This window comes from Cervus elaphus, chromosome 18 (assembly GCF_910594005.1).
Source record: "Cervus elaphus chromosome 18, mCerEla1.1, whole genome shotgun sequence".
Taxonomy (NCBI): Eukaryota; Metazoa; Chordata; class Mammalia; order Artiodactyla; family Cervidae; genus Cervus; species Cervus elaphus.
In genome coordinates this window covers 69,182,412-69,194,133 of record NC_057832.1, presented here as the reverse complement: position 1 = coordinate 69,194,133, position 11,722 = coordinate 69,182,412, and the positions used below count along the sequence as shown (strand labels likewise).

The 11,722-nt window shown below is 36.1% G+C and overlaps 1 protein-coding gene across 3 annotated transcripts in view; it reads left to right on the top strand.

Moving 5' to 3' along the window:
- Nucleotides 1–11,722, top strand: part of SEPTIN7 (septin 7) — a 92,395-nt gene that overhangs the window by 29,652 nt on the left and 51,021 nt on the right. For all 3 annotated transcript variants that reach the window (XM_043871639.1, XM_043871638.1, XM_043871640.1), the window contains one exon: nucleotides 10,620–10,722. In XM_043871639.1, coding sequence (XP_043727574.1) covers nucleotides 10,620–10,722 — 103 coding nt within the window. The remainder of the gene's footprint in view (nucleotides 1–10,619; nucleotides 10,723–11,722) is intronic.

Here is an 11,722-nt window from a genome sequence, read left to right as displayed (position 1 = left end):
TGTGCGCCCTTTCTGTGAAATAACAGCTTCAAATAACAGTCTTGGCTTACATTCAATTACAGGTTGCTACTGGAGTAAAAGATCACACGGTTCAGTTCAGTCACTCAGTCGTGTACAGTTCTTTGTGACCCCATGGACTGCAGCATGCCGGTCTTCCCTGTCCACAGATTTATCCTAAACTAGTGGACAGAATTGCTTGGCTGCCTGCTGTGTATTCCTAGCCCTTCTTTTTGTTTTGATGGTTGCTGATTCAAATCTTTGTCTCTTAAAATTCGCTGGTAAGTCCCTTTAGGATTAGCAAATGATTTTTCTCTCTGATGTTTAAAGAAAATCCTTTCAACTCCAGAATGTTATCTGTATCCTAGTTTACCTTCCTTTCTTTAGCCACTTGTCTAGGTAATGCTTTTTTTTTTTTAATTTATTTTTAGTTTAAAAATTTTATTTGTTGAACTATAGTAGATTTACAATGTTGTGTTAATGTCTGCTGTACAGCAAAGTGACTCATTTATATACGCATATGCATTCTTTTTTATATTCCTTTCCATTGTGGTTTATCCCAGGGTATTGAACATAGTTCTCTGTGCTATATACTAGGACCTTGTTTATCCATTCTATATGTAATAACTTGCATCTACTGACCCCAAACTCCCAGCATTGAAGCATGCAACTATCTTTTTTTTTTTATTCCTAAAACCCCACCTTAACCCTTTGTTGTTCTCTAAATTCTACTTTATTGCTCTTCCGTTTGCAGATAAGCATTCAGAAAGAATTGACTTGTTTATGCTCACTGTCTGCAGTTACTATTTATTTCCATTATGCCTCCATCTATCTTTCCCTTATCTGTCCACTGCTCTGACAATGGTCCCTGATAATGTTAAATAGATTCTTTTCTATCTATTGACCACTCCAGAACACTTGGTACAGTTGACCACTTCTTAAAGGAGGCCACTACAGTTGACCTCCTTGAACTGCTTCTAAAAACTATTTTCCTCATTCTTTTTTCACCTTTTTCTAGGTTGTGTAGGTGATAGTGGTGGGGTTTTGTTGTTGGTTGTGGCCTGCTTCCTACTTTGAATACTGTATTTGGATTAATAACCCATGGCCTTCGTGCCATTTAAATGTTGATGACTTAAAATGTTAATATCTGCCTTAAAATGTTAGTATCTGCCTAACCTAGACATTTCTAGAACTTCTAACTTTTATATATATAGCTGCCTACTAGGTATTTGTTTTCCTAAAGCCCATTTTTTAGCACCTTAAACTCAAGTGAATTTTGCTTTTAGTGACTGGAACCACCATCAATCCAACTCAATCTAAATTCATAAATTTAGAATTTATGTCTTGCTGTTCCCCCCACAAGTTACAGAGACTTGTCACTTCAGCTCGTTAATATCTAATCCAGAATTTTCCATTAGAAGTTAATGTAAGTCACATATGTAATTTAAGCTTTTCTGGTAGCCTAGGCTTCCCTAGTGGCTCAGATGATAAAGAATCTGTCTGCAGTGCAGGAGACGTGGGTTTGATCCCTGGGGTGGGAAGATCCCCTGGAGAAGTAAATGGCAAGCCACTGCAGTATTCTTGCCTAGAGAATCCCATAGACAGAGGACGCTGGCAGGCATAGTCCATAGGGTCACACAGAGTTGGACATGACTGAAGTGACTTTGCATGCAGACATGTTAAAAAGTTGAAAAGAATGAATTTAATTTTAGTATCAGATTTTTATATAGCCCAGTATAGCTAAAATTTTATTTCAATATGTAATCAGTATAAAAATTGACATTTCATTCTTTTTTTTCATAATAAATCTTTAAAACCTGATTTGTGGAACTTCCCTGCTGGTCCAGTGGCTAAGGCTTCATGCTCCCAGAGCAGGGGGCCCGGTGTTCGATCTCTGGTCAGGGAACTAGATCCCACATGCTTCAACTAAGACCCAGCACAATCAAATAAATAAATAAGTATATATTAAAAAAAAACATAGTTTGTATTTTATGCTTAGTGTGTGTGTGTGAAAGTGGCTCAGTTGTGTCCGACTCTTCGCAACTTTGTGGACTATACAGTCCATGGAATTCTCTAGGCCAGAATATCGGAGTAGATAGCCGTTCCCGTCTCCAGGGGATCTTCCCAACCCAGGGATTGAACCCAGGTCTCCTGCATTGCAGGTGGATTCTTTACCAACGGAGCCAGAGCATATCCCAATTCAGACTTGCTAAATTTCAAGTGATCCATAGCCACATGGAGCTAGTGGCTACCGTAATGAACAGTACTGTTCTAACTTAATTTCTCTTAATCCTTGCTACTTCTGTCATGGTTCAGGTCCTAATTTCTTCCCTGGGCTACTGCAACAGATCTTGAAATTGCTACCAGTATCTCCTCAATATTCTTGTTAGTTGTAATTTTCTAAAATATGAATGTGACTTGGCTTGTGAATTAATGTGATAGTGCATGCAGTTTTCTGCTTAAAATCCTTTAATACTCTTCATAAGTTTTCAAGATGATGCCTCATCTGAGTTCTTTATTGTGGCCTACAAAGTCCTCTGTGATCTGAATTTTGCTTGACTTCGTGCTCTGCGTCTCCTGGACCTTGATTATGAGGTGTACTGAACTGTTTTTAGTTACCATAAAGATCTGTACTTTCTTCTCTTGCTTTTGGGCCAGTTTGCTTGCCCATATTGTGCAGCACCTACCCAAATTTCTCATCAGACTAAGGCCTGCTAGTCCTTCAGAATCTGAAGATTCTGACAACAGGATGGGTTTCTCCTTTTTGTTCTCATAGCTGTCTTCCTATGCTTGCTTCCATTGTAGTGTTTATCACTGTGTTAATAAGAATTGCCTTCTAACTTCTCTGACCTCAGGTTCTTAGTTTCATAAGCAGGGACCTTGTTTTCATTAGCTTCTATATCCCTAAGTGGTAATACATACATTATGTGAGTCCAGTAGCTATGTTAAATGAATGAGTGTGGCCAGTAATTCTATAAGAAGAGATTTAAATTCCAAGTTCAGAGCAAAGAAAAAATTTTATTTAAATTTTTAAGTTACCTGTTTCTTAACATGTGTTCATACAGATATTAAAATCTTTTAGGTAGAGTAACCAAGAATCCAGAATAAGATTAAGAAAGTAAAAGTTGGTTCTGTTTGTACACAGTTGTTCATCTCAGTAAAAAGGGAGGAGTTAGGGGCATGCAAACTAAGGTATGACCTTTAAAGAAAATTGCGGAGGAGACAATAAAGTTAATATTTAGGAACACTTATGTGATCCTGTAACATCTTAGTAGTATTGTTGTATTAAGTGTAGAATCTAGGTACTTTTGCACCAGTTATATTTAAAATAATTAGGTAGTGAAGTTCTGTAACTTTCCCCTTGAATTAAGTAAGAGATGGTAGGAATTTCAAGTACTAGATAGTTTCGTCTATGAGTATGATGTAAGGCTTCTGTTAGAGTTACTAAGTAGACAAGTAGATTTATGTACCTTTGTCTTTTGTAGTGAGTGGTTGTTTTTGTGTTTAGAATTACATAAACTTTAGGAGAAAGCTTGCAGTTTTTAAAATTAAGTGATGCAGCTTGAATTTGAAATTATGTGTAAAAGACCAAATGTTACCTTTGAAATTTTAAGTTACTGATGTAAACCTTCCTTGAATCTTTATAGTGGGATTTTTTCTTTCTTTTTTATTATAGTAGTTACTAAGTGGAGAAATAGAACCCTGGTCATATTTAGGTAATTTGGGGCTGAATATCTCTTTTGTAAAGTTGGAGAGTTCAGTTCAGTCGCTCAGTCGTGTCCGACTCTTTGCGACCCCATGGACTGCAGCATACCAGGCTTCCCTGTCCATCACCAGCTCCTGGGGCTTGCTCAGACTCATGTCCGTGATGCATCCAACCATCTCATCCTCTGTCACCCCCTTCTCCTGCATTCAATCTTTCTCAGCATCAGGGTCTTTTCCAATGAGTCAGTTCTTCACATCAGGTGGTCGAAGTATTGGAGTTTCAGCTTCACCATCAGTCCTTCCAAAGAATATGCAGGACTGATTTCCTTTAGGATTGACTAGTTTGATCTCCTTGAAGTCGTAGTCCAGGGGACTCTCAAGAGTCTTCTCCAGCACCACAGTTCAAAAGCATCAATTCTTTGGTGCTCAGCTTTCTTTATGGTCCAGCTGTCACATCCGTACATGCCTCCTGGAAAACCATAGTTTTGACTAGATGGACTTTTGTTGGCAAAGTGATGTCTCAACTTTTTGATGGGCTATCTTGGTCATAGCTTTTCTTCCAAGGCACAAGTGTCTTTTAATGGCTGCAGTCACCATCTGCAGTGATTTTGGAGCCCAAGAAAATAAAGTCTGTCACTGTTTCCATTGTTTCCCCATCTATTTGCCATGGAGTGATGGGATTGGATGCCACGATCTTAGTTTTTTAAATGTTTAGTTTTAGGCCAGCTTTTTCACTCTCTTTCACTTTCATCAAGAGACTCTTTAGTTCCTTCTTGCCATAAGGGTGGTGTCATCTGTGTATCTGAGGTTATTGATATTTCTCCTGGCAATCTTGATTCCAGCTTGTGCTTCATGCAGCCCGGCATTTCGCATGATGTTCTCTGCATATAAGTTAAATAAGCAGGATGACAGTATATAGCCTTGACGTACTCCTTTCCCAATTTGGAACCAGTCTGTTGTTCCATGTCTGGTTCTAACTGTTGCTTCCTAACCTGCATGCAGGTTTCTCAAGAGGCAGGTAAGGTGGTATGGTATTCCCATCTCTTTAAGAATTTTCCACAGTTGTTGTCTTTTACACAGTCAAAGGCTTTGGTGTAATAAATAAAGCAGGTGTTTTTCTGGAATTCTCTTGCTTTTTTGATGATCCAGCGGATGTTGGAATCTCTGGTTCCTCTGCCTTTTCTAAATCCAGCTTGAACACCTGTAAGTTCACAGTTCACATACTGTTGAAGCCTGGCTTGGAGAATTTTGAGCATTACTTTGCTAGTGTGTGAGATGAGCAGTTTTGTGGTAGTTTGAATATTCTTTGGCATTGCCCTTCCTTGGGATTGAAATGAAAATTGACCTTTTCCAGTCCTGTGGCCACTGCTGAGTTTTCCAAATTTGCTGGCATATTGAGTACAGCACTTTCACAGCATCATCTTTTAGGATTTGAAATAGCTCAACTGGAATTGCATCACCTCCACTAGCTTTGTTCGTAGTGATGCTTCCTAAGGCCCACTTAACATTGCATTCCAGGATGTCTGGCTCTACGTGAGTGATGGAGAGAGTTGAAGGTTTATAGTAGATCCTATAAAAATGTTTTAATTTTCCCTCAATATGAGGGAAAAATATGAGAATAAAAATTCTCACTTTTATTGCTTCCAACCTATTACAACTCAGTTTTGTTGTTGTTCCCCAAAAGCATATTTAGCAGTTTTCAAAATAAGGTGCTTTCTCCTTTGTAAAATATATGTTAATTTACAAATATTAATATTTGTTGATATTCATATTCAAATTTTTAAAATGATAATAGGTTTTCAGATGCCAAGATTTTGATAACTTTACTTTGAAATAAGAACAAATGGTAGAGAATATAAACAAATTTTAAGAGTTCCAATAATCTGTTATTGAAACCTTTTTGAGGCATCTTGTTCTTTGAATATAATTGATTTCTAGAAGTAAGTTTAAGTAAGTTAATCGCTGCAATTACTGCGTATTGAAGTTGGTTTTTCCACAGGTAGTGAAATAGCAAGCAATGGAATTGTAGTTTGATTTTCTTAAATGTGAATTTGACATAGAGATTTGGCATATCTTTTAGATAGTTACCGAAAGATTCAACATGTGCTTTTAGAGAAGATGATTTGATAACTGTTTCTTCTTACATAATTGATGATTGAAATCAAGTAATACTCTTAAGATATTTTGGGTGAAGCCTGGGTGAATATACTTTTATCTACATTTGCATGCTTATAAGTGTCACAGTTACGTCACTCAGGTCTATAAATAATGTTTCTTTATCCAGAGATTGTATTTCACACTGGCACTGTGAGCATTATATTTGTCCAGAAAAAGAATCAGTGGGTGGTTAAATCTTCTGAATTACAGACTGTGGTTGATTTTAGAATTTGGGGAAGGCAAGATTCTTATGAAATGTGAAAAGTTTATGTGTTTTAGTCAGCCAATGTTATATTTTAGTATATTCCCTAAATCTGTCTTTTGTGTTTAGACACAGTTTCTTTCTCAGGAGAAATTTTCATGAGAGTGTATTTTTGTTTATTTTTTTAAACAAGTCCTGTATATCAGCACTCTGTTAGGAATGTAGAGATGAATATGACATGATTTTCTTCCTCTGGGAAATCAGTCATATGGGCAAACTGGCAAATGACATGCTTAATTTTAAAATAATTTAAAACATGTAATTATTTTAAAAATTATATTAGTTAACATATACAGAGAATTATCTACTGTCAAACTAGTCAGTCTTCTTCCTCACTGTGTTACTGAGACTGCTCTTGTGTAGAGTTATCAGTAATCTTATTTCCAAATTTTATGGTCACATCTCTGGTATTTTTCATTTGACTTTTCAGTAGCATTTAACACAGTTGAGTAACCTTGAGCCAGTTCTAGTTTCCTTTCCCCCTCACTGACTGATCTCACTCTTTTTCTGCCTGACGTTTGTGTCGGAGTGCTCCGGGAAGCTGCCTGTGTGTGGTGCTGTGCTCAGTCGCTCAGTCGTGTCCAACTCTTTGCGACCCCATGGGCTGTAGCCCACTAAACTCCTCTTTCCATGGGGATTCTCCAGGCAAGATTACTGGAGTGGGTTGCAATGTCCCCCGCAAGAGGAATCTTCTTTCCATGGGGATTCTCCAGGCAAGTTACTGGAGTGGGTTGCAATGTCCTCCCCAAGGGGGATCTTCCCAGCCCAGGGATTGAACCCTCTGGTCTCTTGCATTGCAGGTGGATTCCTAAGTCAGCAGGGAAGCCCCAGGAAACTGCCTAGAACCCCTTTCATCTATAATCTCTCCTTGAGGATATAATCCTCTCCCGGTACTATCTATATGCTTATGTTTCCTAAATCTGTTTTTTTCAGCAACAACCAACCCTGGAATTTCTGAATTCATATGTTTAACTGCCTATGACCATTTCTTCTTAAATATGTAATAGAGTCTTCAACACATTCAAAGCTTTTTTTGATTTTGGCCCTCACCACTCACTCTTTTCCTCCTCTTTCTGTGGAGATATCACTAGCCATTGAGTTGTTCAAGTCAAGTAGTGAGAGTTAACTTTTGTCTCTTTTACCAATCACATGTAATGCACCAGAAGTGTCCTGACAATTCTTCCTTCAAAACCTGTTCTGAATCTTTCTCTCTCTTTACATCCACACCATCTAAATTCAGTATACCCTTTCTTTCTTCAACTATTGTAGTAGGCTTCTTAGCAGTTTTCTTATTTCCATTTCTTCTCTTAGCAGTAAGAACTATCTTTAAAACACAAATCAGGTCAGGTCACTTGCCTGTGTAAAACCCTCCAGTGGCTTCCCATCACGCCTAAAATAACACTCAAATTTCCTGCTTTGACTGGGTCCCACGTTATCTGGCCCCTGCCTGCCTCTCTGACCTATTTTCTACCACTTGTCCCCTGGTCCACTACTTTACTTCTTTGGAGTTCATATACTTTTTGTTCCTGAAAGTACCAGGTTCACCCCCACTTGAGGGCCCACCGCTTTGTCCTAGAATGTTTTTCATTGTTTTCTCACTTCAGTTTCCCAGTTGTCCTAAGACTGTTCTGTGACTTGACGATAAAGCAATGAATAAGACACAGGGGTAGACTGAGGCATTTTTCTTACACCTTTTGTATGGTGGGTTTCTTGAACATGTAACCTAAAATATTTTCTCTGAAACTTCTTCAGTTCTCTCAGATGGCTTCCTCTTTTTGATGCCACAACTTCTGTAATTCCTTTAATCTGTACCTTGATGGAGTTTACGTTCTAGTTGGAGGTAGAGTGGGTGGAGATCACCATAAATAAGATCTGTATGTATGTTAAATGGTGATAGGTGCTAAAGGGAAAAAAAAACAGAAAGCAACAAAGTGCTGAGATGAGGAGTAGGTTGTAGTTTTAGGTAGGGTATTACAGAGCAGTCCTCTCTGTGGAGGTGACATTTGAATAATCACTGTCTTTTCTATGTTGTGATATATAACTCATAGATTTGTTCAATATAGAAAAAAAAGACATACCCTTTTTACAGAAATTTTGTCCAAAGATAGTCTTATTTTCTTCTCTGTGCTCTATTCATTGCCTTTTAGTTTTCATAGGTCACATTTACTTCATCTTTCCATTTGTTATTGTTTGAAGTCTTTAGCTTCCTTTCCTATATCCCCAGGTTTGCATTTCTTCCAATTCTGAACTTTAATTATTTGAAATATAGTAATACTGTAATAAGATCCTAGTGAAAATATTTGCATTTATCTGATCTGGTCTGTCTTAATCCAGTGACTGACAAAGCAAAATTGTATGAAATTTACATTTTTTTTTCTTCTTGGAATTTAAAGTTGGTCCTTGTATATCTTCTTGAAATTTCATACCTTACACTTTTTTCATCATTTCTTGTAAGACTTCAGGTGCAAGGCATAGTGATTGTCCTTTATGAAAAGATAGGAGGTCTTCGATTCTATGTTTTATCAGGAAAGCTGATAAAATGGACTCACTGGGCCTTATATCCAACAAAAAAATATTTCGTTGATGTGAGTAGAAAAAAGTCTACTTTCAGTATATTTGTAATTTATCTCTAATTTGTTGAGTTACATGTAAGTAACTTTCATTTTCCCCCCTCTTCATTTTACTATGTTCCAATGGATTTCTCTCCCCTGTTTGGACTGAATGTGCCATGAATGATTCTTGGAATTCCTCATTTACTGTTCCTCTGTGGATCTGTTCTGTTGGAATCTGGAACACTGGAATGATGGAAACATGTTCTTTACAAAGTAGCTGTGAGTATACTACATAATTAATACAGAGGCTTTTTTCTGGTCTAAGTTAAATTTCAGTTACAATTGGATGAAATATGAATCAAGGAAGCTTTAAATTTAATACAGTCTTAACTCTGCACATAGTAGGCTTTCAAATATTTGACTTTAAAATATTCTGATCAGTGTCCTAACTAGTATATTTAAAATTAGCCTCTAATTTAATTGGCTTACTTATCTGCTCAACATTTGTCTTAAAATTAATTTATATGAATTTTAAAAAAGGGTAAAAGATTATGGATGGAATATTTAGTTATATATGTGATACTAGTGAGGAATGCAGGGTGCATTCCTTTGTTCAATCCAAATGTATTGAATTATTACTTTGATCCCATATGAGTGTTTTTGGATGAGAATTTAAATGTGGCAAAAACCTATAAGAGAAATGTGTATCTCTTAGGAATATTATTTTTAAATGATGAATGGCATTATGTTTTAATGATGAATAAGACCTACCTCTAAGTAAATTAATCAGTAAGACTCTACTCACTCAGATGGTCTGAACTATGGACAGTATTTCTCACCAATGGGTAAGTTGAAAGTCATACTGATTTTCTATGCCAATTTAGAAGTAGGTTTGTATGAATTACTCATGGAATTATTGGTGAGGTCATCAAAGAATCAAAAGCTACACAGAAAACGGAATTAAAGTTTACTTTAAAACCAGGGTAAATGTGATGTCCGGAAAAGCATTGAGGTGACATTTCTGGACCTGGTATAAGAGTTTGAAAGATAATGTTTACTGATTGACATTGATCATGAGAGCATTTAAGGGTTTATGAAAAATTTTAAACTCCACATTTTTATTTTATTTCATGAATAAGAACGTGAATTTCAAGAAACTCCTGCCTGTGGTTTTTAGTATGAGCAAAGGGAATGATTAATAGAGTCCTTAATATAATTTTATATGAGATTATATATATAATATAACAGGGAATATATGTAATATAACAATATATAATAATATAATATATTGTTAATATAAAATATATAATTAATAATATAATATAATCTATAGTATAACAGGGAAGCCTGGTATGCTGCAGTCCATGGGGTCTCAAAGAGTCGAACACGACTGAGTGACTGAACTGAATATAATCTTAAGGGGATTTGAATTTTTTTATTGTGAAAAATACTTTGTTGTGTTTTTAGTTGCTTGATCAGAATCTTACTGTTAGTAACTTACTATAAATTGAAATCTTTGCTCTGAGGCAGGTTTTTTAAATTTTTATTTTATTCCCTTGGGTTTTTATAATTGACTCAGTTGAGTTCAGTTCAGTTGCTCAGTTATGTCTGATTCTTTGCAACCCCATGGACTGACTGCAGCATGCCAGGCTTCCCTGTTCATCACCAACTCCCGGAGCTTGCTCAGACTCATGTCCATTGAGTCAGTGATGTCATCTGACAGTCTCATTGACTTTTATAATTGATTACTATTAATCAACTTGTGCTCAATTTATTTTGTCCATTTCTTTGATTAATACTTTTATTGGTAATACTATAAAATCAGTTTGATTAACCATAATAGTTTGTATGATTTTCTAAAAATAGGTTAATGAAGAGAATTTGAAATGTATGATGGAAGCATTTTGTTGACATATTAATAATTGAGCCCCTTTTACTTTTCTCAGCAACAGAAGAACCTTGAAGGCTATGTGGGATTTGCCAATCTCCCAAATCAAGTATACAGAAAATCAGTGAAGAGAGGTTTTGAATTCACACTTATGGTTGTGGGTAAGATATGATTTCTCACTAAAGTTGAATTTTGATCCAAGTTTCAAACTATTTCATAAACTCTGAATGTTTTAAGAAAACAGTAGCCCAAGTAACTGCAGCAATGTTATATTTTTTTTTGTTATGCAGATACACTTTAAAATTTAACTTGGTAGCATAGTGGGATTAGTATTTTCTTGCCTCTTTTTTTGTAGGTGGCGCAGTTTTGGAAACTGCGGGGAAGGGAAGTAGAAGTTGAAAAGCAGTGGGAGGTGGGCAGTGGAACAGAAAACTGGAGAAGTTCTCTTCAGTTGATGCTACAAAAGGAAATAGCATCTGGTGATTACTTATTACTCTAGGATAGTTTTATTTTTTGGCTTATGTAGTGCATTGAAGCCATATCATCTGAGTGTTTAACTTAAACATATGTTCTCTAAATCTGAAAAAGAAGGATGGGGTAGAGGATCATAATCATGCAGTGATTACCCTGGGAGTTCATTCATTGAGTGTAAGCCCTGGAATAAGTGAAATATGACTCTCCTTCTTCTTTGGTTCACTCATTTTTCTCTTGCGTGTGTTTCATCCTGTGAACACCTTTCCCTGCCTGTAATTGATTTTAAGAGATTGTCAGGGGTTATTTTAATTGTAGTTAGTAACATCATTCATATATGAAAAAACACTTTACCATGTGTAAGATTAGTTTTCTTAAATAACAGTCTTAATCTTAAATGATTTTATAATATTTTCACCTCATATAGGCTGACTTGATAACCGGCTTCTCAGTTTGATGCAATTTATTGTATTTCTCTATTTGTTTTAAGAAGATGGAAGGCAGAATTATTGGATTAACTATCCTTGACAAAGAAAATTGAGTTGATGCTGGATCTTTATGTATTGTGCATTAAAATTTGCTAATTATATTCCACACCTGGTATTTTATTTTGGTGTTGAATTAGATTATTGAATTAGGTATGAAATACTCCTTCATTGAAGGGAAGAATATTTTATCAACTGACCAGAA